Source organism: Taurulus bubalis, assembly GCF_910589615.1.
Source record: "Taurulus bubalis genome assembly, chromosome: 4".
NCBI classification, from domain to species: Eukaryota; Metazoa; Chordata; class Actinopteri; order Perciformes; family Cottidae; genus Taurulus; species Taurulus bubalis.
The window spans coordinates 29,956,034-29,982,213 of NC_136592.1; the positions used below are offsets into that span (position 1 = coordinate 29,956,034).

The window sequence follows — 26,180 nt, forward strand, 5'->3', positions numbered from 1 at the left end:
GTTATAACTGACAGTGTAGTGAAACGTGGTTGCGCAACAGCGGACGTGGGCGTAACAAGAGAGAAAAGGCCTCGACCCTCTCCTGTGGGCGGCAGCAGGAATGAGCAGTGAAATCCCGGAAGAGCTGCATCAGGCTCGGCTCCTGCGGCCCCTCAGGCACATTGCTAGTCCCGGCATGTACTGGTGTCTGCACACAGGCCGAGTGGAGGAGAAGAGCAAGGTTAGATCGAGTGAAGAGAAATCGGCACACTAACGCTCTCTCTTCCCCCCGTCTAAAACATGACGGAAATCTGCTCGCGTTAATCAGGAGCTGGTGCTTCATCAAAAAGGCCCACAATGCATCATTTTGTTGAGCTGGAAACTTGCAAAAAACTGCAGAGAAGTTGCCACAATGAATCAACGTCAATGAAACAAAAAGTGAAATTCCGATGGAAATTGCTCTCTAAAACTCCCAGAACTGCATGCAAATGAAAGTAGACAAGGTTGCTCAATAAAACAGTTTATGTATTTGTTAATACACAGAAGTACATACAAATTGTGACAAAAGTATAAAGCTTTTTTTCCTTTTTTTAAATATTCTTATGTGAGACAAAAAGAATCATTGGGGTAAAACTCTCCTGGTGATGACAACACGTTCATGCCTTTATTAATAGAAACCTGGCCAGCCAGGGATTCTCATCCAGCCTTCCCGAAACTAACTCAGTCATCAATATTTCCTATTTTTCTATCCCTTTTTCTCTGTTAACAGAACGGTATAGAGGCACCAAGCTGCGGCAAAAGATGACCATAAAACTCTTACACATGTAATCCTGAGTCGTCATACTTCATATTTACAACTCGGGCCTCGACAGATGACCTAATCTGAATAAAACTTTCATGTAACAGATTCAAAGCCCCGTTGTTTCCTCACACACCTTTCAAGAAGTCCTTTGTTTTCAACACTGATTTGAATACTGCAGTCCCATGCAGTCAACTGGTGAGGCACAAACACTGGACAGTAATGTGTTAGCTGTGTTACAGAACAACAACTAACTTTAGCAGAGGGGGAAAAAAAGACCTTTCAGTGTTTTCAGACAAGTACAGTATATCCTCTGACTGGTCTTGTTTGCTCCGTCGAGCATCATGATTGAGTGGTTATGTTAACCCTTTTGTTTTTCCTTTATGGTCGGAGACATCATGGGAGTATCGTGGATGCTCGACGCCCGTGAGAGTTGTGTGCAGCACTTGTGCTTTTACCTGAAAAGAGACAGACGACACAGGTAAGATACAAGTATTACTTGGTTATGGAGAAAATGTTACTTCCAACCTACTTTGGGTGTCACATGTTGAGCAAGGGGATCTGCCAGATCATGATGGTCGAGGTGGTGTCCTCGTGGCGAGACTGTTTGGTCTTTTTGTTGACCCTGCGGTGGCCGAGACCTCCGGACACCACCAGCAAAGAGCTGACATCCACCTTGCTGGCCCGGCGGCCCCTCTGGTGATGGGCCGGGTCGTGGAGCACGTCATAGAGGGCCCCGTCCTCGGGCCCGTGCTCCAAAGAGCCCTGGGACGGCGCTAGGGAGCCGCAGGACGAGGACGACAGGGAGTCCTGGAGAGCCATGGTGGAGCAGCCCGCCTCTCCCAGCCACACGCCCCGTCCCTGAGGGGCGGCGGGGGCTGGATCTGAGGCCGGCCGGGGGGTCTCCCCATCGTCGGTCTCTGGTGGCGGAACAGAGGCGGGGGCGGTGGAGGATGGCGGACCAGAGGGCCGGTTACACACCGCTGCAGCCACACTGAGGAACTTGACTGGACCGTTGTGAGCGTGTAAGGACACCATCCCCCGACCTGACAACACAGAGTATATCATTGTATATTTGGAGATATTTATACATCACATGATACATAACTGGTAATTGAAAAGCGAGATTCCCCAACACCTATTATGATAATTACAGATCAGATAAGAATGTGGAGTTTTGCTGATCCGGGGTTGCAGGACTACATCTATGCGATACGGTGACGTTACCTGTGACCTTGGGGATCCCCTGCAGTCTGGGGACAGAGAGGGCCACAGTCACTCCCAGGTTGGTCCCTACCAGCAGCAGACCATGACAGACCAGCAGACTGCTCACCGACACTCTCTGGTTTCCTGAAGGGGGGGGATAGAAACATAACTTTGGATTAAAGATTTAAAATCTTGCATATATCAAATGTATTTTGAGTGGTTTCAGTGTTGCATGAACCGCTGGACCTCACACGGATGAGCGGCAATCAAGCACACTTGTGTATCCTGTAAAACCAGAGAGCGGTTAATGGCAGAGGGCCACTTGATTACAGTTTGATGCGCGGGTCGGTGGGGGGGAGGCGCATCTTCTGCAGCGGCAATGTTCGGCCGCTTGTTTGTCTCCAGGGCAACGTAAAAAAGGAGCCTGGATAAAAGCAGCTCCTTTCAAGCGTCTGAATGCAGAAAAATGCACCATTATGGGTCCGCTTTGACTCAAACAAACAAACACAAAAGTGCTTTGTCGTGGAATGAGCGAAGCGTAATGCTGTAATTAAGCGAGGAGCTTTGCCTCCGTGGCAGCGACAATCTGAGCTGACCTTTCCCCTTCCCTTCTGGTCAGAAAGATCTCCGTGATGCCTCTTTGGACTGTAAAAGCCGTGATTGTTAGTTTAACAGCACCTCTCAAGGAGGATGGCAATAAAGTCAGGCTCGCTGTGTTAGCTGACTTATTATGTGGAATTTGGCACTCCGCTACACAGAAGCTTTGTCAGGAATGAGCAGTGCAACAAATGCTATGGAGTAAGACCTTTTTATCATCACTTTTAATGTTTGTAATAAGAATCTTTTTTTTTTTTTTTTGCAATAACAGCCTTTTTGGTCCTGCTATGTGGGAGGCGAGACTGTCATGAGTCATTACTGCTGTAACAGCTTGACTTGAATTTCCTCCCTCAAAGTAATCCTCTTGGGGTTTAGGAAAAATTACTGCCAGTCTCTCTGCCTGACCTCCTCACTAGAGCTGACCCCTTGCATGGGGCGCACACACACACACACACACACACACACACCATACTTTTGTACTTCCAGGAATCATGCCAGATGGGCAGGCAGGTACAGTTGAAGACTGGGCTCATGTGCCCACATGTGCTTCTAATGAGGGCCCAGAGATAGCAGAAACACAGACTGCTGGTCGGGGGCCTTGCTCAACTTCCTCCTCTCATAATATTTGGAGTTCCCCACCCAAAGGGTGAACTAAAATAAACCCAGAGTGAACGTCAACACGGCCCAGCTCTGGCCCTGATCCTACACCAGAGCACCACTTTGATCTGCACTTAGTCCTGACAAGCAACAGCAGGAGGGAGGAGCAAATCCAACGCGTGACAATAATACACTTGATCAGCCATTCGGTCTCGAAATAACTCTGATCAGCAATGTGAGTAAATGCCATCTCAGTCCGTCTACATAATGCTACTGGAAGTGTGCTAGTCCTGAAATTCACCAAATTGACAGTGTTAACATGCTGATGTTTAGCAGGTTTAATGTGTTGTGTTTCTATTTAGAGGATCAGAGGGTCATCAAAATGGTTATAATTCATCCTGAGGGGGAAATGAAGGTATGCACTGAATAGTTGGCAAGACATCCCTAATGCCATGGTCCCCAGAGGACGGCGCCTCGCCGATCATGAGGAATCCTAACTTAGTGAAACATTTCAAGGAGAAAACCAAACTAAGACAAGTTTTAACCAGAGCTTCTACGGCATGTCATCCAGTCCCATCCTGTCTACTCAGCCCTCTCATCTCTCAGGGAGTGCAAGTTCTCTCATAAGAATCCGTGTTGGGACGTGTGCAACATTGGTGGTGTACAAACAAAGAGGGGCTGGAGGTGTTATTTACTGCCCCCCCACCCCCCACCCCTGATGTTTGTCTCCCATTAGGCCATGCATGGCTGCCTATTTAGGTCACGCAGCAACAGACAAAGGCTTTGATGGAGTACCACTGCTTTTTTTTTTAAAAGATAGTCTTTTTTTTACTAAATTTAAACTTTATTTTATGAATATTTTAGGACTATTTCACAGCTTTTATACTTATCCTGATGTGGATCCATGTCCCACTTTCCTTTGGAAATGAGATTCAGTGGATATCACCCGGTCCTTACAGAGGTTCAATAAAAATAAACCCATAGTCCAATAAGGAGCTCTAATGAGATGAAAGGAATATATATCAAAATATATTTTCAGATGAATAATTGTAGAGAGAAAGTAGTCATGTTTTACTGCCTAATGGAATTATCACTCAATCAACTACTAACACTATCAAATGACTCTAAAACACCAGCCGCATAATATTCTTTAATAAACACTAGCGATGGATTACATTGGAAATTACTGCTATTACAGCCTATTAGCTAACTGTGTGTTAAATGTAAGGACTTGGCAGAATTGCTCCAACATGCATGAACAGGAGAAGGATTACTCCACCCAGAGCATCTCCAGCATTCAACACCGAACCATTTATAAAGACATTCACACTGAAGACAACGCCCCTGATTGCAATAGGTATTGTAGCATAATACACCTACTTAACAATGTGGACTTCCTGGAGAAAAGGATATCAGAAATCAGAGTATGCGCTACAAATCTTGTCATTTTCTGAAAAGCTGATAATATATTTCCCCTTTTGTCTGAGTGTACATTAATAAAGCACATCATTGCATATAAAAGATCATCACACAGACTCCCAACACATCGATTGCAGGCCAGTCCCTCCTGTCCAAACAGTTTGGTTGGCAGTTCCAATTACATCAGAGTTTGTGCAGAAACAGCACATTTCTTGGTCTCGGTCTGCTCCACAGCGGCAGCCAGCTTTGATAAACGCCACGTGGAGCATTCTGGAAAAGCAGCAGATCTCAAAAGACCACGGAAAGAGATGCAACGGCCTCACTAAAATATCCAAATCCCAACCACACAATAGTGTTGGTGAATTAAACTGTATACAAAACAGACTGACAGTCCACGGACCCAATGCTGGGATCAGAGGAAGTGAGCTCTTAATGCCCAGGCCCAGAGGATGAAAGCTTTCCAGTGTGGTCGCCTGTCCCAGGACCAGCTTCCTCTGCGGTTGCATGGATTCTATTAGCAGTGAGGTCCCAAATCAGACTGCTTCTATCATTCACATCTGTCCACTTGTTACTCTAAACACTGGGTATCAGAGTGAGATTCAGTCAGTGCGGATACTTCAAACAGCTGGTCATTACATTTTCACATGCAATTAGGGATTTCCTTCAGGAAACTTGGGGTTTTGTAAACGCAGTGTTTCTGCTGCAGCCAGCACTGCTCATACATGGGTTTTCTTTGCATGTCGGTGCGGCAGTACTGTTAACCATTGTGCAACTTGTAGCCATGGATACGGAAAGCGGTGAGTGGAGGGTTCTTTCATGCCGTCTGTATTTAAGCCTTCACATCATTGCATTCTGTCTTGCTCCAACAGCGAGGTGGTATTCTCCCAAAAGCCAATTACATGAGATCTGACATTCTGCTGCTGATTTATAGATGCTGCTTGAAGTGAGAGATGTGCTTGATGAAAAGAGCTAACCTGCTTTAGCAGATGTTGCACAACCTCCAGACGTTCTCTTTTGTCATTTTGCTAAATGCTTTTGTTGCCTCCCTGAATGTTATTGCTACCTCGCGGCAATAATAGAGAAGTCTCCTCGCGAGACTAAATAGAGCAGTGCTGGGTTAATAACAGTCCTCGGAAATGATGCTGAAGATGAGATTGCGCAGAACAACTGTGGGCTAGTCGCTGACTGCAGCCCACACAACACATACAGACTGAACCACGGTCATCCCAAACCACAACTCAGATCAAAACCTCATTTCAGTCAAAGTGAAACCCTGCACAAGACACTGAAGAGGAATCTAGCGAATACTTCAATGCAAACCCCAGCTGTCTGCATTTCTCAGCGTGCAGGAACAAGAGCCTGAAAGCAGCAGCGATTGCTCTGCACTAATCCTGACTTCCTTCCAACAGAAGAAAAAACTACAACCACCCTTTTTTTTTTTTCGGCCGTGTGTTTTTGGGTCATGCTGATGTAACACAGCAGCTTACAAGATTCAAAGCAGCAGCCAGCCGCCTCCATGACTTCAGCTTTGGACAATTGTCACAGCGACAGTCATTTGGTTTAACGTTTGACTTCAACACACGTGGAAGGAAACCGTTGCGCAATCACAACCCAGCTGCCGCACACTGAATACAATATCATCCACTGTGATGACAAAAATCACCACAGTAACACAACTAATGTCCGTGTTGAAGCACACGTTCGGGTTCGAACTTCAACTTTTCTTTTCAGAGCTTCGAAAACAAATATTTGCTCCCTCCAATGACTCTCATCTTGTATCAAATCGTCGTGAAATATGGCTTATTTGTCTTGCCTCTGACTCAGTTCTGCAGATATTACTACCTAGTAATGACCGGAGATCAAAGGTGAACCATTATAGAGGAATGATCCAAGTAAAGTAAATTGCTTTTCCAAGCAGGAACAAACTACTCTTCTCACCTAAATTACTGCCCTCACTCGTAATGCTAGATCTTGTCAAATATAAAGAAAAATGTACCTTCAAATACTCCTACATTGTAGCTTATGTTTAATCAAGATAGCTTTGGTTTTAATTGCCATTACAGTTCATATTTTTTGCCAGGATAACATTCTGATCCACTGAGGTTACTCATTTTATTTCTATTTTTTAAGTGATGGATGTATCAACGTAATAGTGAGTTCCAAAACAAGCTCTTGATCTCTTGGACCATCAATGTTTCAGACAGCTGAGAAATGTTATTTTACGCTGATCTAGTAGCTCAGCTGCAAATAATCCCTATTTTTAAATGTGATGTCATAATTCATGTTGTCTTCGTTTGGTCGACTATCAAAAACGTCTCATGATTTGTTTTTACAAGTGTTCAAGTCTGGGCTGGATTTTCCCTTTTGACAGTGCCTTCCAGAGCACACAAAGTTTCCTTCAAGTAACTTGAGGTCAAAAGTTTCCTTCATGCAACTCAAGAATAGAGACAAAATGAGAGGTTCCTGATTCACTGTTTAGACTAAAGGAGTCATGACGAACCTGCCACAACAAGAGCTGTCTGGATGAGCAGCTACACGGATGTCAGCTAATGACTGAAAGCCACAGGCAGCGCTTGGAAGCCACGAGGTTGTTGGACCGGAATCACAATCCACAAATGTGAATCTGAATAAGTATATTTGACAAAAAGAGAGAACAACCACGGTCGGGCTTACAGATCACCTTACTGATTGACAGGCATACCCATTCTGTTTTTGATGCGGAATACTGTGAACTTGGGCGTTTACTAAATGTATTTTCAAATCTGTTTATTGTCAGCATAGATGACCCTGGCTAGGTGAAGTCACGTATGTCTTACCGGGTAGTGTATTGTGGACTGGCGGGGCGATGTTAATGTCCTGCAGGTGCTCCAGGGTCTCGGTGTGGAAAAGGCGCAGAGTGGAACCTGAGCTGAAGGCGATCCAGATGCCCACCCCAGCCACCACCATGTGGGACACCACCATGCCCTCTTCCTGGTGGGCCTCCAGCTGCCTCTGGATGAGGGGGGCAGGGCAGAGTTAGGCGTTATCTATTGCACATGTATAATAAATCCAGCCGGAGCGAGGATGTCCACCACCACAGAAGCACAACGTGCATTCAAAATATACGAATTCTAAGAGCTTTTTCAGTGGTCATTAGACTAAAACAGAAAAAAGTAGTTAGCAGCTCGTATGAGTAAACGTGAAACCTTTGAGAACAGTAACAGTTAAGTTGTCGGAGACTGTGAGCACGAAATTGTAAAGTTGTTGTTTGTTGTTCAGACTCTGTGGCTCTTGCATTGTGTGTTAGGTTGCTGTCTGTTTGACAGTCTGCCCAAGAGAGAACACTGACGCCCAAAAAAAACAGCACTGTCGTTATTGACATTTTAAACCCAGGCTAAACATGACAGACGCTGCAGGGTTTCTATGAAAAACTAAGCAATCAACCCACAGAAAGTCTGTCTCAGACTGTTCAGACTACAGCAGCACATGTCGTGTCAGTGGTTGTAATGTCTGGGACCCTGTGATTATGCTCTTCCATCCAAATGGCATCAAAAGAGTCACATTTCTACACCAGGCAACAATGTATTTTGGGGACCAAATGCACAACCATTGGCAAGATGATTGGCTATTTCTATATAGCTATTCCTAATGCTTCATTCTAAATCACCGGTGCCATTGAATTGGATTACATGGAAAATCTGACGAAATCATGCAGAAGCTCCTTCAGCTTAGACTCCATATTTCTGGGCTCACGGAAGGAAACCAGGACTGTCAGACCCTGCTGCAGTCAAATGTGAGGTTTTCTAAAAAAGGAGCTTGGAAACACTACCGCCTTTGTCCACAGGGACCGCCAAAATCAACACAAAAAGAAAGTTCCTTGGAGTGGTTTTAAATTAAATGAACTTTATAAATCATTTTTCTTTAACTCTTGATTCAACTGTCGTTCATTAGTGTGGACAATAATAGCTTCAAATATGTGCAGAGTGCAATTTTGAATTCTCTGGTTGTGGAGACCAATACACTGGGCTTTTTCTATTGGTTACATAATCTCACCACATATTGCTTTACATGTAGGTGGAGTTATATTTGGCATAGAAGAGCCCGTTCACAAGTGTGTCAGTACAGTACAGGTTTACATTTAAATGAAATGTTAGTGTAATGCCCTGCACAATGTTTAGCACACATTTTAACCATTGCCATTTATATTGTAAATACATTTATTACGTGCCTTTTTTAATTTAAGTCTAATTTCTCTGTATAAATCTGTCCATTTCTTCCTCTCCGTCTCCGTCTCTTTCCTGTTTAACTTACAGTCGCCACTCTGGTGTAACTGAGTGCTCCGTGAGGAAAAGAGAGTGAGACAGGCAGGTGGTCCAACATAATGAGCTTAATGAGGCTAAACAGATTATTAGTGAGTGCATGTCACCGGAACGTTACTATTCCTGGAACCATGACAGGTGCTTCCGTTCCCTAAACCAGGCCAGAACACACACACACACACACAGGCAATGCTGTTCATATTCCAGGCTATTGAAGGAAGAAATCCCAGGAAGGGAAAGGAAAGGAGGCACCTTCATCTACTTGTGGTTCTTTATATTTTTAGTAACCGCAGCTTCCATTTGTTGCTTCTTGGGAAATCTTCCTAATGTTACAGCCTAAGCAAGGTGACGTACCTCCACACAGTGTGTGTGAGCACTGAGGATGAAGACCTGTCCACCTGTTGAAGCCCAGAGGTGGTCCTCCACAGCCAGCATGGCCTTGACCGGGAGGACCCCCAGTTTCAGCACCGTCGGCTTTTCCCAGCTCCACAAACCGTCTGCAACAACAAAACACAATGCTGGCACCTCAGTTCTCAAACAAAAAGAGTCTGCATTTCACAAAATTCAGCTTTAAAGGCAAACACAGAATACATATAAATCCAGAAAGGATCAGCACTGTGTGCATCTCTTCTATTAGTATTATTTGCAAAGTAAACCTTGAGCAATTGTTCATGCCATATGGATACCTCATATGGAAGACACAATAATAATGTATTTTATAAGTGTCGTCTGAAAAGGTCATCTGCATTAATGGCTCTGCTAATGCTGGTGGAGTGGCCATTGATGGTTTTCACAGCTTTCACTATGAATATAGATGGCCTGCGAGGCATTAGTCAGAGCTGCGCTCCATCCCCCTCACACCTCCTACACACTCAGTTCTACATGTGCCTGGGCACCCACAGTGTCAGCTCGACTGCAATAAAACATCCCATGCAGTGCCGTTATAAATATCATCACATTAATATTCTTCAACCGTTATATTCGCCGGTTGAGATTCCAATCAATGTCGTCATCAAATGAGAGCCAGTGTAGTTGTGGCGGACAGAAAAGAGTTCTACATTTGATACTTCTTACATCGGGCCTGGAAATACATTTATATTTTCATTTTTCATTTCATTTCATTTCTTTGAACAGGGACCGTACACATCAATCAACCCAGGGGTAAATGTGTCTGTCTTAGCTAAGGCTACATTTCAACCGTAGTCCCTGTGGCCAGATATAACAAACCATCGCTAAAGGAAAGAAATGGTTATAACAAAAACATCTTAAAAAGAAGCAATAAACATACAGGTTACGATCAAATATATAAATAGGCCTCATCATAAAAACATCATAAAGATCAATAAACATACACACAATCATTGAGGAAGGAGTCACGATTCATGCTCACACACCTGATTGCTAATAAGCCAGTTCTTCAGGCCGTGTTTAAAAGAGGGATGTGTTCTGATATCGATACTGTAATAAGAGACTTGTTCCAACTTGAAATCATATCCACATTGCTGATGATTATTTATCAAAAATCTAATCGCTCAAATATTAATTTAACCTGACAATATCGTTGCATATCAATATCAAAGTATTTGGATTTTCTCCATATACTTTGTCACGCACATACATGGGATTGCGCACCAGTAGCCTTAGAATGTCCTCTTTTTACATTTTACTCACATGTACTTTTGCTTGGAAGGGCCCTGTGTGAATACAGCCTTCATTTCCTCCAGATACCACATTCCCTTCGCTAATCTAGGCCAGGAAGTGAGCGAGGCCTCACCAATCGTGTTAAGAAGAAGGCACAAAGGCGGCTATTGAAGGCAGAGGTACCACGCAGGGAGCGATGTTCTTTCAGAGGTACAGTAATGACTGGGGAAGTGAGGGTAATCTCCCACTAAAGGGGCTAGCTAGGTGGGATTAGCATTCCAGCAATGCCCCTGTGTATATTATTGTAACAATCATACTGTGGAGGTAGATGTCCACGAAAGAAAAAAGAGAAAATGGAAAAAGGAAAGGAACAGTTGGAGTAAAAAAAAAGAAAAAGAAATGAAAGGAGTGCCAACTTTGCAGTCTTACGTAAGCCTGCCCACATCCCTCACTTCTCAAACTGTAGCATTCCTTCAAGTCAGTGTCAGCTGGAATAAACGACTCATCACGGTGTGTGTGTGTGTGTGTGCAAACAGCAGCACACAAACCAGACAGTGAACGCTGATTAAATAAGCCAATCCTTTTTCCTATTTTGACATCCATCGCTGCAACAAACAGGACATTCTGCACCATGCTCTCAACATGAGAAAGTAGATGATGCCGGGTGGCAGGACAGAGTTTATGTTCCAACTCTCTGGCCGTGACGTGTGACCTATGCCGAATCACTGCCTCCCTCTTTCTCCATCTCTCTCAGTCAGCCACAAAGGAAAGCGGCGGCGTGGCAGAATGAGGCTGAGTGGCCTGCTTCCGACACGCCGCATCCACAGTGGGATAACTCTTTAAAGAAAAAGCCACGTCCCTGCCTCTTCAGTCGTTTTTTGATGTCTTGTCACTATTCACTGCCTTTGAACACATGCGACAGTTTAACATCAAAGAATAAAAGCTGATAATTTTCCTAGTTCTGCGTGCTTTGTTCTCTGCGATGTAAACCGTGAGACTACTTTAAATGCTAATGGGCTGAAGTACTTGAGCAGCATTACAGCAGTGGCAGTTTCCCTACCAAACTATGCAGGATGACTCATCGTTTTAGCATCAAGCATCATGTCCTGGTGACAGAGCTGTTAATGGGAAGAATGGGAAGATTTAGGGGCAGGATTTTCATGTGGGAATTCATTTGACTCACCAGTGGGGACGAATGATGAAAAGCAGCTTCTGAAACCGCCAATACTCTGTGTCAGTATCTCATAATTGGTGTGTGTGTGTATGTGTGTGTGTGTGTGTGTGTGTGTGAATGAAGGTGGGGCAGAGGTGACATTGGCATCAAAACAAGGAGAAATGAGTAGCCCTCAACATTCCTGAATGGTTGCGTACGTTCAGTATGTTTCTTCCAGGCAAACTGTTGCTCAACTGTGGAATGAGCGAGAATAGTTTTCCACCTGTGTTTCTGTCCTCGGGCCATCATCCATATTCTTTTGATCTCTCTCCCTCTTTTGCACACACAAGCCTAACATTCCAACTTAACAGAACAAAAAAGCTAGAAAATGAGAAAGGGCACTTAAAAGGTCCCCCTTTAGGGATGCTGGAAATTCAATTTGAGTCATATGAGCGCATGGAGAGGAAGAAATATGCGCGATTGAGGTTAGTAAAACATGCCTAGCAATGGTGGCATCACAGGAGGATAGTGACACCGATGCTTATATTTGACAGCCAAGAATCACAAAGAGTCTGTTCTGAAATGTGTACTTATCTTAGCCCACATTGTGACCCGGAGAAAATGAAACACAGAGACGGAGAGAGGAGGCCCTCTGTTTGCACCGCTATGAAAGCCAATAAGACATGGAACAACACACAGAGTGTGAAAGACTGTGGGAAGAGTGAGGCTCAGATCCTCTCCTCCAATGTGTCTGCACTCGTCTGGGTCGGAAGACATTAAATAGGTCACCGAGAACAGTTTGGCTTCTCCCAGACAACCGAGCAAACGAGAACAGAACCTCAACAGAGGTGACCCCTGACCTCGAGCTGCACAGCCAGAGCAATGGACCACAAAACAACATCTCTGTTCTCCCCAGAATAACCCCTTCTACTCAGTGTTGCCAAATATTTAGACGTGTCAATTTCGCAACAAACTCATTGTAGCACATAAGGTATTCCGCCAATAATTGGAAAAAGTAAACAGATATGGTGCTGGTTGCTTTTAGTAGATCCGATCAGCAGAAGTGTGTCAGAAAAGCTACAACAAAGTTGCCGACACTGCTCTTATTCAATAGTTAAGGTTAAGAAACTCAGGGCTGGCGCAGACTAAATATTGAGATAAACACTGTGAACCTACATAGTTTTCAAACCAAATCTAATTAACTCAATGAATGCATTTCTGTTTCACACAAGAACAGTAATTTACCTCGTAATTGCCTTAATTATAGCTGTTTAAGAGTATCAACAAACATTAGGGAGGAAGAATTCAGATACTATAACAGAGGAGAGTCACACACACCTTGTGATCTGGAGTAGACGGCCATAGAGCCGCTGACCAGGCCGACGTACAGACAGTGTCTCTTATAGGCCAGGCTGGTGACGGTGGACTTGTCTGGGGTGAAGAAATGCTGCAGACGGACTTTCTTGGACCGTTGGCTGCTCTTATACACAATGATGCTGAACAGGAAGGAGATCACATCAGATCAAACTTCATAAGTGTGCTTCTTTGATATACACGGCTCTGCATGTTATCAATAACATTTTGACAGGAGATGCAATTGCAGAAATGAGCACCGTCAGTCATTATTTTGTAGTGTTTGAGATATCATTTGAAAGTTTGAATGATACCTGCACATTTTTTTATCTAAAATTTAAGATTTGACAATTTCCTGAAGCCAATCAGAAGTAAGTAAACCTATTCTGGGGTTGAAACAACACTTTTTGGGATAACTTGAACACATCTTTGTTGTTTGTCAAAGTATTAAGAGACTTCCTACAAGTCTCTTAATACCGTGCTTTTTGACAACCTGTAAAAGGGAACACGCGGCATGCAGTACAATGACACAGCAATGCTACTTTTGAACGCAACATTGCTTTATGGGCCATTGAAGTTAATGGACAAATATCATAAATATATTGGCCAACATGTTGGATCTCCCACTACTGATTAACTATGGCGCTAAATAAAAAGGCTAGAAAGACGCCATACATTGACTGTAACTTGTGGACATGAGAAGATATTAAAGGAATGCAGACACAGCATTGAAAGTACACTGTGTGCTGTACCTGCCCTCCTCCATGCCCAGACAGACACTGGGAGAATCACTGGCCTTTGCTGCCTGGTTGTTTTCGGGAATGTTCTCTCCATCCTCCTGAGGTTGCTCTGCAGGGACGTAGGCCATGCAGAGGATACGAGACTCCACGTTGAAACACTCAGTCACCTTCGGGCTGGAGCTCTGCATGGCCACGATGGATATCTGGCCCATCTGGTTGGTGCAACTCGCAACCTGAACAAAGATAATGACAGCTTTTGTTTTAGATACTTTCATTAATAATAAATAAATCATATAGCCCCGTTAACATCTTCAGAAGATACACAGCATGGAAAGCATAGTATAAGTAAAACAAAGCAAACCGCACTTCACAAATAAGCACTTACTCTTAAAAGTATGCACCCAGTTCATGCTATAATTTGCCAAGTCAGAGATCCAATAAAACCAATACTTATCTATGACAGTAAATTATGTCGAAAACAACCAAAATCCAACAGTTTATATATTACCCCACCATTGAAATAACAAGCCAAAGTGATATATCTTTAACAGACCCAAGGTTTTTCCCTGACAGACAAAAACACTGCATTGTCTGTCAGCAGTGACTACCATGGTTATGACTTGTTTATTGCCAAATAGTGAGTCTATCATTTCCAAACCCAGATTGTTTCTCTCAGACATTAGAACACTGTAATTGAATTGCAAAAACGTAACACTAAAGCAAAACATTTGAGTGAAAAGCTGCTTTCTGCCAAAAATAAAAGTGGTTTTCTGTATTTGCCAATATACAGTTAACTAAATCCTCTTGTCCAAAACTGAGATTTTAGGGTTTAGGAGGCCATGAATGTGATCCCCAGAACTACAATTGTGTGCAGTTGTTGAAATTTAAGCTAAAACCTTGCTTTTTTTTTATGAACGAAGTAGAAAAAAAGGCCTCACCCAGACACAGCCATGGCCCACGACGGGAGTATCTGCTGTGCTCTCTGTGTTGATGTGGGGCTCCGGATTATGAACAGCACATTCCACCTGTCACAGAACGGCAAGCAATAAGAGAGGCTCAGATGAGGAGGAATCCACAGGGTAAATAAAACATGTGGAGAGTTAGTGCTAATTAGTGTCAGGATAACGACTTAAAAGATGTCTGAGAGATTGAGCCCTGAAGCAATACATCGAGATAAGACTACATGTCATTTATATTTCTGCAGTTGTAGAAACAGCCCACATTACTGTCATGTTTCCAGCCAGCGTCCAACAACACGACTCAAACATTTACTCTGACCAACTGAATACTACTTAGTAGGATCGAACATAAATTACTGCCATTAACATATAAATACAGAATAAGATTGGGAGGGGTTTACTCCACTTCGTGTGTCAGTACAGAAAGAACATCGTCTCAACAAGTGTGACATTTCTCACCAGCAGTAAATCATCTAATACCATCACATGTTATGTACCATTTTACACGGCCAACACACTCACCCACACACAGTGAAAAACAACCAAGTGATATTTCCTGGCCTGTTTAGTGCAATGATGTTTGGTGGAATAGACGGTTACTCTGGGATTTGGCGCTGTCATATATGGGTTAAGTCTCACTTAGACTGTCAGAGAGTTTCTGCAATCATCAGTGTACATTATGTTGACTGGCCACACATGTCAGCGCTATAATATGAGCATTGGCCCGTACGGGGAATCGAACTCACAACCGCGGCGTTATTAGCACCACACTCTGATTAACAGAGCTAACCGTCTTTTGAGACTGTTATAGGAAATCAAAATGTCTCACCTTGAATTCTTGTAGTTTTGACATCACCACGGGCATTTGCCGAAGCAAGAGAGGGTGTTTTTGCTTTTTGATCTGATTCCCATCTTCCTCTGCGAAGAACCAGCCCTGCAGGTTGTCCTCCTCTGATGTAAACCACAAACACAAATAGCAATCGATTCAATAATGTACAGGATGCAGTAAGTGGTTTTAAACCACAAGCTATCCGTCATCGGAATAAAAGACTCCCGTCGACACATGGTAATGGCAATAGATTGAAGCAATACATAGAAACAATTCAATTATGTAGCAGTCATATTGTATAAATGCATGCATACACAATTAAAATGGAAGACAGTTGAGCAATGGGTCAGTGTACTGTACCTAGAGACAGCTTGGCCATCTGCAAGTTACTGATCCATGACTGTTTGACGGCTGGGCTGAGAGTATTGAACACGGCACTGAAGTACGTGGGTTTGCCCGACCTTCCAATAGAGACAAAAACAAAATCATGATTAGAACGTGAGGAGGAAACCTCCACCGTAAACACGGTTATACCTCGACAAATATATGACCAATGCATTTCAGTTGATGGTTTGGTACTTTTCTTTAGTGCTCTCTGTGACCTCCTCTATTTACTTTACATAGTCTTTCTTTTTTTAAAGCTCTATTTGATGACTCAGCACAACTTTTTTTGTTTTTTTTTTTGTTTTTATTCATTACAAACAAAAGAATTCTCACGATCTGTATGTGGCTTCCATATCACGCCGGTGTATTATGAAAGTTAACATTAACTACCAGAACCAGAAAGTGTTCTTGAACCAAACATGAAAGATGCTTTCAGAAGATTGTACTGAATGAATAATGTGCAACCACAGGGCCTGAATTGACATGAACATTTCACTAAGCATATGTCATATATTATCATATATTATATTTTACCCAATATGTTGAAATAAAAAGATCTCTGTCTGGGTTGAATCCAAGACAAGGGGTCGAGACAGACTGTGACAAAAAAAAGCGATAGAAGTCCATGCCAATTATCGTTTCTATTAGCAGCCCATGTAGGCATTGTGTGTGTGTGTGTGGAGGGGGGGAGAGTCCTGTCTGAAATACATCTCTCCTGTCATTGGCTGATGGTGAGTGGAAGTGTTTTGTGCGTTTTGCGATTGAGGGATCTGGGGAGGAATGACAGAGGCACAGCTGTGTTTCCAAACATACCCGTGGATAATCTCACCCGCTAAGAACAGCAGGGATGAGGGATGGAGTGAGAGAGAAGCAAAATATAGCACTGGTTCCAGAGAGAGTGTGAGAGTGTGAAAAAGCCAAAACTATATGCAACCTTGGGGGACCACGTGCCGACAATAATAGTGTGTAAATGTGTGACATGTGCATTGGAGTTAAGCAACAGCTGCAGCACTGGGTAGCCTTCGGTTGCAAATACTGATGCACAATTCCTCCCCTGAGGATTAGAACTAGTGGAGGAACTTGTTTATCCAAATATCCAAACGTGCTCTAATACTCTCTCCTAAAGCAATAGGCACCAAGGGAGGACAAAAGGGGATAAAGACAAACCAAGGATGAACAAAACACAGGTGGGGAGGGGGGCAATGGCCCGGACTGGAAGATGCACGTGTGTGTGTATGTGTATGTGTGTGTGTGTGTGTGTATGTGTGTAAAACACAAACTTGTCATGTTTGCCAGGGAGCTGGAGCTGGATCCTACACCGGTCAGCTGCCCTGATCTCCTCCTCCTTCTTCAGTATCAGCCTCTGGAGACCCGATACCCAATCATGGGCCACTGTGGGGTTCACATTCTGTACACAAGGATAATGAAGGGATAGAAAGAAAGAAAAAATAGAGGGGAAAAAGAAGAAGGAAGAGTTGTGAAATTAAGGGAGAAAAATAAATGACTAGGCACAATAATGTGAATAATAATTAAACTATTGTACATTTAAAACATCAGTAAAAAACAATCCAGTACATATAGACATATTTCTGAAGCTGACATTTGTATTATACAGCATTATATTGGACTGTATGTGGTTTCTAGTGTCCTCCATATTTGTGAACAGAATAAAATGCTCACAAAACATATCATACAACCGAAAAGTCCTATATAAATAACTACAATAGCAGTTTAACCAAACTGAAAAACATAATTGCATGATATATTGTGCTTGCCAATCAGTGTAGACTGTTTTATAAATTGTCAGCAGTTTTGATGGACAAAATGTATGAAGAACATATCCGGATATTTATTATTACAAGACTGTCAGTATCATTTAGGTTAGGAAAGGTAGTGTTGAGGAAACATCTCAGCCCGGCTTCTCTCTTTCCTTTCCCATCCCTCCATCCATCTCTGGGACCCATGTCTCTCTCTGAGAGCCTCTCTGTTACTCTGCCTCCCACTCACACACACACGCTGTGCTCTGCAAACTAAACGTCCACCCTAAGAGCATCGACAGGCGTGTGTGTGTGTGTGTGTGTGTGGCCACATGATATGACAGGCTAAAATGGTGCAAATCGAGACTTAAAAGACTCCTTGTCTCCCAGAGACAAATTGCCTACTCTGGCACATTCCAGTTTAAACATAATATGCCTTCATAGCAGCCCAGCCCTTATGGACATCTGAGGGGAAACACCATGAATGTGATTTTAAAAGTCCGGAGGTACATGGGAGGAACATTTGTCTCTGTCAACTTTTGGCAAGCTTCCAAGAATATTAATAGACAGTGAAACTATTCCAACTCTTAGTCAATGTAACACAAAAAACAAGTACTTGATTATTCATAACAAATTACATTTAAGGCCATTTATTGCCTTTGTAATGATGTAAAAGTTGTTTTTACTTGATCTTTTAAATATCAATTCCCTTTCAGACATGTTAAAAGTGACGCTGGATTCACTGCACAACAATAAATGACTTTAACTCAGTGCTTGTGCTTCAGTAACACAGTACCTGGTAGTTGCCTTTGAGGCTGCTGATCATGCTGGAGATCTGGTTGACCAGGCTGAGGTCATGGATTAGGTTCTGCAGATCTTGGTACAACTGGCCGGGTCCCATGTACAGCTTGTCTAAAGAGAAACACACAAAAACGACTCCATTTTCGTCTTCAGGAATTCACAACTTTTACACTCTGAATAACTTGCAATGGATGTGAAGCTACAAAAGCTCTACGAAAACGAAAAGTGTTCAAATGAAGTGTTTTTGTCACAAAGCCTTAATCAACTCATATTACTAAAAGGTGCTTTATGGTCTAATTTTCACCTCGCAGATAGCAGTGACTTACATTTACAATCCATCTGTGAGCCGGAGAGAATAAAATGCGCAAGAAACTGAGAGGTAGCAGTGAAAAGCTGCAACAGTCCCCTTGTAAGAAAACACCAGCAGCAACGAGTGAGACCAGTCTGATGAGAGAAGCAGTTCAAATTGGACAAACAAAGACAAAGATCAATAAAGGCCGATCAGTCAGTTTCCCACGGGGAGCGGTGACAGCTCTGCAAACTTGGCAATGATTCTCAAAAGCGTGTTCTAGGTCAGCATATGTCGCCCTCCGTGTTCTTTACTTTTACTCCATGTTCTGTATGAAAGCTGCAATAGATATGCTGTCAGGTTGTTGCCACTCATAATGTTTGCACTATCGAATATATAAACATATCGAACCTCATGATGCTGTGAGAATGTGACCATTACTGTGCTGTTGTTGGCCAACAATCGGCCGAGGTCGCGACGCGTCCTTCCCTGTTTTTTCACGCCCCAAATCACGTGACCCCGAGCGAAGAAATCTCCGGTCCCTCTTTTCGGTTTCCAGCCTTGTTTCCTCGTAGGCCGTCCAGCTCGTGTTCCAAGAAAAATTTCTTTATTGAATCAACTTTTTTTTTATGGATTTAACTCTTCGGTTTCGTCAACATGATACGAAGTGGCGGCGTCTCAGCTCGGGATGGGATGACGTACAGTTTTATTATTTTTTTTAGAAGAAAAACAGACCCCAATACACACTTAGTGATAATTGAGAATAATTATTTTTGTACGGGTCCTTTATTTACACAAATGATTTGTGTCTTTGGTGCTGTGGACATCAGAAAGAAGGAGGGCTTTAGGGATGCTGGTCCCCAGGACCATCCAAGATCCGACGACGACGAAGATTTTTCACAAACTCCGCTGGGTTATGCCAACTATCATATCTCCTGGTTGAATAACAAACAAAGTCAGATGGAAAAACAAAAGATCCGATCGGAAGTCGAGAAGTGGAATTTCTGCCGGAGAGTCCACCAAGGGGAAGTGAAATCAAGCCGTCTGGAGAGTCGAGCGCTCACTGAGGGGGTGTTGAAGGATGTGCTGTATCTTCAGGAGGAGAAAGACATCAAGATCGCCCAGCTAAAGGAAAAACTCCATTTACAGAACCAGAGTTACAGCGAGATGGTTGCTAAGTATGAGGAAGAGTTAGAAAAACTCACTTTGAAGACAAGCAAAGACTTTAGCGAGAAGGACCAGATCTTGGAGTCCATGAAGATAGCTTTGGAATCCAACAACAAAGCTATGGCCGAAAATGTGAAGTTGGAACTGTACAAAATAAAGCAGTAGGAGGTCACTTTAACAACGTCGCTGGACAATACAAAGAGCCTGTCGGAGAAGCAGGAGAGCCCGAAGTAGAACGAAGCCGAGCTGCTGCTCTCGAAGGTCAAAGGAATGCAAGAGGAAAGGGCCAGTGAAGATTTAAGCTTGCGGACTCAAGTCCAAAAGCTGACGGAGGACAACAAGGATCTTCGAAGACATCTGTCTTGAGCTGAAAAAAAAAGACCAGAGGCATCTTCAGAAAAAAAGATGGCCGACCAAAAAACTGACGTGGATAAGATGGTGAAGAAAATGACTACTTCCTCCCTCCTGGTTAGGATAACCTCTCATCTGAGAATAAAGATCCCCTTATGTATTTCCTCTCATAGTTCCTGCTCCTGTTCCTTGTTGCTCCGCTTGCAATCTAGTAATAGAAGCCAGTGGCGGGCCGTGCGTTTTCGAGCTAGGCCTTCAGTGCCATATAGTCCACATCAGGGGCGGACTGGGGGAAAAAAAGTCAGCCGACGCTCCTGTTCAGCAATGCGCTTTTACGGAGCAGGAAACTTACCAGATGCTGTTCATTAAAGACAAAGTCCATCCGCTCTCCTTAAAAAAAGGAGTACAGTTTATCGGTGGGAGTTTATGTACTCCCACTGAGTGTGTACTGACACACTGACCAATCACAGCGCACGTTAATGGTCACGCGGGCCCTGTGGCAAAACAGATGCTAGAAGGCCTTCTCAGTTTAATCAGCTCTCGAGTCCATAGAGAAACAGAAGTGAAATGTGATTGGATGAGCGCTGAACATTCTTAGTGGTTACAAGTAAGGCTGCAACAACGAATCGATAAAATCGATAAAAATCGATTATCAAAAGTGTTGGCAACGAATTTCATTATCGATTCGTTGTGTCGCGCGATTATTACGTCGGGCAATAAGTCGCGGAGAAAAAAAAAAGAGCGGAGCAGAGCAACTGGCCGGCCAGCGTTTCTGAGATTGGAGTGAGACACGAGAAAAGCTGAGGTCGTGATCTTCTCAAAAATAGAAGATCTTTGTTGAGTCGAGTCTTGGCCAATCAGCGTCTTCGTGTTCCTCAAACTTGTTTTAAATGGAAGCTAGCTTGCTATCACGTTAGCTAACGTGTTTGGGTTGTGTATTGTCGTTAAAGTTACGTTTTGTTCCGTTACAGTTCAGTCTTGCTTGTAAAAAAAACGTAACGTGATGAAACATGCCGTCACCCCCCGGTCTGGTTCAGGTCACGCTGTCACTCGTTAACGTTAAACCGGCACACCGGCGGATCTGGCTGCAGGTTTTTTTTTTATTTTTTACTCAAAGTAGAATGAAGCAAATCACGTCGTTGGGCTTAGCCAACAACGTGACGTCGTGGTCATAAGAGACCCAGAATGAACGAGTTTAAGGAAGAGGACGCTCTATATGGAGCAGTACAGCTTCCCTCTGTCCCAGTATTTCATACATATTGATAAAGCAGGGTATGTAAATGCAGCCTCTGGAAGGATCAACTACAGTAACAATGGCTCACATTTGGCAGATGTAAAGCATACATGTGTATGTTTTTAGTGTTAGTCCATTTTATTGTTTTAATTAACAGCTTAGGGATGTTCAAGGAGCAACCTGTTTGTGCACTTTCTGAAGATGTCTTGCACTGTCACTTCTGTTTTTGAATAAAGGGTTGGAAATGAACGCTTTTTTGATAAAAAAAAATGTTCTATCCGATTCATCGAAAAAATAATCAACCGATTAATCGATTATTAAAATAATCGTTAGTTGCAGCCCTAGTTGCAAGCATTCAATACACAGCCGTGTGACGTTTCCTCTGAAGTTATAAACTGTTATAAATATATATATATATTTTTGTTACATAAGTTGAGGAGCTCTGTATACTGTGCACCTTCAGAATACATCTCTAGTAATTAGCAGACTAGTGAAAGGAAATCATGACTGAGAATAAAAGCCGAGAGAGACATATTTGTGTGAGTGTGTTCTGTTGCCTTCATGCCTCTGGAATCTCAACAGTGACGACACACTCGCTCCTCAAAGTCGTACTTCTCAAGGTGACGCGTCAGCGCGTCCAAAAATGCTATAAAAAAGAGTTTGGTTTTGACATTTCGTCTCCTCTAGCCTCCTGACAAACAACTTCCTGCTGTGTGTGTGTGTGTGTGTGAGAGTGAGAGTGTGAGAGTGAGAGAGAGGAAATGCCTGCCAGACCTTTGATGAGCTATGTGGTTGTGTTCAGTGCAGCAGCACTTTGAGCACACACAAAGCAAGCCGTTGTTTCCTTTTGATACAAATAGTTTGTACAGAGCAAACGAGGAATGCACGTCAGTTGACAAAAATTGTCAACAGAAAAGTCGTCTACGCCATTCAATCAAAAGTGCAGGGCTCTGTCCAATTAAAACCTCACTGCAAACCTTTCAGCGCACATCACATGACCCATGTTCATGCGCGTATCTGGGACCAAACGGTTGTACCGCGTCAGTCTTTGGCACCAAAATGACTTTGTTTGCTGCCGACATTCTACTTTCTCTTCACCCCTTTCCTTCCCTCTCCTCCTCCTCGCCTTTTCCTACAATAGCCACAGTCTGCCTGGTGCTCCGACTCCATGGCAACCCAGTCCAGTCCTCTTCTGAAGGTCTTGCTGGCTGGCTGGCCATTCAGGGGACACTTTACCCCTGTTTGTGCATCGCCAAAATCCACATTTGTAGGTGGTCTCTGGGAGAATTACTCAAAAATGTCTCTCTCTGAGTTTGGACACAGCCCTGCAAACTAAAGCACAAGCAGAACACAGCAGGCCTACATGAGTGTATATGGGTTTTGGATTTCTTTCATGGTCAATGAGCTCTTATTGCATTGCATTGCATTGCATTGCATTCACTGGATCAAATCAAAGCCACTTTTCCATATAACTACAGTTCATGCTTATTTACTTAAACTATGAATAAGATGACATGACAAATGCTTTGTTTGAGTGAGTCGTGCACTTTTGTCGCCTTGTTTTTCTTCTTTCTTCCTTCTCTAATGCAATGTTCATGGCTCATCCGTCTCAGCAAAATGACTGAGGGTTGAATTCCGGTCAGGGCAGAAATGCTGAATAATGCTCTCATGTTATGCTATGGTGTGTTATGCTTGGAGCAAGTGCAACTACAACAGTATTTATAGCCATTTATAGACTAGTTAATATGAATTTGTTGGCATTGTTAAAAAGTAAAAAAGAGATTGAACAACATATTTGTCAACACGCCTGTGCATTATCTGTGTTTATGTTATGTTACGTGTTATCAGTGTATGACGTCTGCGCTCGACAAATGAGAAGACCAAACCGCCAAGTGTAACTCATTTCAATCTGGGTCCAACTTCCTGAAAGCTCTTTGTGAAAGGTCCAAATGCCAGGAGTTTTCAAACAAATCAAGCCTGCTGGGCAGCATCATAGGAAACACAGTAGTCATCCCAGCAATTAAACACTTGCTAAAAACAAACAACATATCTACAAATGACATACTGACTGTGAGCAGCAGGAAAACGTAACTTGAAAAGAAGGGGCTGCCTGGTGGACTGATTGCTATGCAGTGGAGAGACGCAGCGTTGAAATAAGCAGGAGGACATGAAAAGAGGTGACATCATAGGCTGGAGAACCTTTTCATTGTCTTCTAGCAGGCTGGTCACCGAGCTGCTTTCGGCTGCACACAGTTGACAATTGTTTCCACAAAAGTTCCTGGACAACGCACACATTTGCATGCACACAAACCTTCCCATAGACACACAAACCTTCACATAGACACACAAACCTTCACATAGACACACACAAAGCTGAAGTTGTTGGTTGGGGAATAAGTAAATCAGAACGAAGGCAAGTTACTGTCATAATACGCTAATTCAGCCAAAGGTCCTTATTTAAAATTCTACTTTTAACATAGCTCAGTGAAGTATCAGAGGGGGGTTTGAAAGAAGATGGGTGAAACAGGAAGTAAAGGTAAAGAACAAAGGGTCTAAAAGGCAGATAAAAGAGGACTCAAATATTTTAAGAAGGTGGAAATAATAAATGTGACACCTGGCTGCAAAAGGCTAAACATTGCATAACTGTATCGCGGCTGTTAGATTAGAGGGAGATGGAGAGATTGACAGCGAGAGAGAAAGAGAAGTGTGTGTTTTAGTGGTAGTGACCTCAGCTTGAATACATAAGGCCTTTGACAGACCAGGCATAATACAGCATCAAAGCTCCACCAGCCCAGCGATGTGCGCTGCCTTTACCTCGGCACAAACACGTACACGCACAAATAAATCTACATCCGAGAATAAAAACAGCAGTGCTCCGACCACAAAAATATACACTTTCGTCATGCCTCTGGCGTGTCTTTTAAAGTGGCTGAGCAGCTGTCTGCGACAGGGGAGAGCCCAGTGGAAAAACTGAAATCATTGGACCTGGAAGCCAGCAGACCAGAGGATTGCAGAAGGAAAAAATACACACTCAAGTCTGGATGGTCTGGGCAAGACTGACACCATTTTAGAAATGTGAATGTGCTCTAAAAACGACAATGAAATCACTCTGATCACTATGGTATTTGTATTGCTGCGAGCAATATTGAAAGCTACATATAGCATAGCTAATATAGCTATACTTTAAAACCCCTAGACAACCTCTTATATGCCCAGGTTGTATAGAGTCCAGCACAAGCATTGAGATATTTACCCTGAATCACAATAGAAAACGTTATTATGAATTAGTTAGCATCAAGTTAACTGACTAGTTGGTGTCGGCTCTCATCCCTGAGTCTCAAACCCCCATTGCCTACTTTGCGCTCTCTAAAAGCAACTCCACTAATTGAACTCTCATCTCTTTTCGACCGGACCTTTTGTCCCCAGTTGACAGAGGGAGAAACAGCGCCACAGACACCGATTCAAAATAACAGAACGTGACACTGGTTCATACTTGGCTTAGCGCTGATGACCACCTTCTCCCCAGAATGGGACGTTGGGTAGCGACTGTTGTCGGCCATGTCCTCGCTGGATCCAAACTCCAGCACTTCCACGAAGCTCAAAGGCACACTCCACTTGAGAAGGAACTTCTGGTCGAGTGGGGCATTGCCACTGCCACTCCCACTGCCATCCTGACACCTGGACAGAGCAGAAAGAGACGGAGGTCATGTGACAAAGTGGCTCTGGTTCATGTTGTTCTCAACAGCTTGTTTATGGAAAAGAAATGTCTATTCGGCACCGTGTAAGGAGGGAATAATTCACATCATCTAGAATATATTAGTTTCCCAAAGGCAGTATGTGGTGACCATCATGTTACAATTACAGGACAGAAGCTGAAAAGCCCAGGAACAGAAAGCCATAGCTATTCCAAACCCACAGATTCAGTGTGGTCAAAGGTCACCCGAGGTCACCATTTAAATAAAGTGGTTCCCGTCTTTCTCTACACTTTTAGTTTAATTTCAGTTTAGTTCATGTTAAGAAAGATTTTTACTATTAGGAAATCTTGGCCCAGACCACAACAAAAATACACACACAACAATTAGTTTCTAAATGTGTAACATAGTAAAGAGATTACAGGATATTGCACCCAAGGACAGGAGAAGGTGCAAATTAAGGTACATATTAAGAACACGCCCTTCTGGTTTGCGGGCACTCTTACCGGATATTGGGCGTGGCACACATGAGAACATCATTGAGCAGGAAGAGGCGTCGCTCCTTGGTTTTGATGATCTCACCACGCTCATTGTAGACCGTCTCCACCATGTCGTCTGAGCGGATCAGGTAGCGGCTGCCATTACTCAGAAGCTAAGGGATATAGATGATAAGAGATACTATGTGAAAGTACGTAAAGTAAAGTGTTCATCTAACAGCACCAAGCTCAGTGATGAAAAGTAGACCACACAGAGACTCTGGACAATATAGGGCATCTTGTAAACACATGTTTCTACGCAGATGCGAGTGGGTGGCTGCAGATAGACAAATAATTACACCTTGGGGAGAGCTGGTAATGTGTGCATATGTGCAAAACCATGCTCTAAAAAGATGTTATTCAGGCAAGAGAATACTTGAAAAAAATGTGAAGCTCAAG

The 26,180-nt window shown here is 43.3% G+C and overlaps 1 protein-coding gene across 1 annotated transcript in view; it reads right to left on the minus strand.

The window, feature by feature from the left end:
• Nucleotides 1-493: 493 nt before the first annotated feature.
• Nucleotides 494-26,180, minus strand: part of arhgef10 (Rho guanine nucleotide exchange factor (GEF) 10) — a 44,479-nt gene continuing 18,792 nt past the window's right edge. Inside the window, exons 17-30 of the mRNA XM_079217598.1 lie at nucleotides 25,752-25,897; nucleotides 25,047-25,231; nucleotides 18,508-18,623; nucleotides 17,235-17,362; nucleotides 15,931-16,031; nucleotides 15,571-15,692; nucleotides 14,721-14,807; nucleotides 13,795-14,015; nucleotides 13,028-13,185; nucleotides 9,250-9,392; nucleotides 7,414-7,588; nucleotides 2,006-2,128; nucleotides 1,311-1,824; nucleotides 494-1,236 (exon numbers count right to left, since the gene is read on the minus strand). Coding sequence (XP_079073724.1) covers nucleotides 1,319-1,824; nucleotides 2,006-2,128; nucleotides 7,414-7,588; nucleotides 9,250-9,392; nucleotides 13,028-13,185; nucleotides 13,795-14,015; nucleotides 14,721-14,807; nucleotides 15,571-15,692; nucleotides 15,931-16,031; nucleotides 17,235-17,362; nucleotides 18,508-18,623; nucleotides 25,047-25,231; nucleotides 25,752-25,897 — 2,211 coding nt within the window. The 3' untranslated portion in view covers nucleotides 494-1,236; nucleotides 1,311-1,318. The remainder of the gene's footprint in view (nucleotides 1,237-1,310; nucleotides 1,825-2,005; nucleotides 2,129-7,413; nucleotides 7,589-9,249; nucleotides 9,393-13,027; nucleotides 13,186-13,794; nucleotides 14,016-14,720; nucleotides 14,808-15,570; nucleotides 15,693-15,930; nucleotides 16,032-17,234; nucleotides 17,363-18,507; nucleotides 18,624-25,046; nucleotides 25,232-25,751; nucleotides 25,898-26,180) is intronic.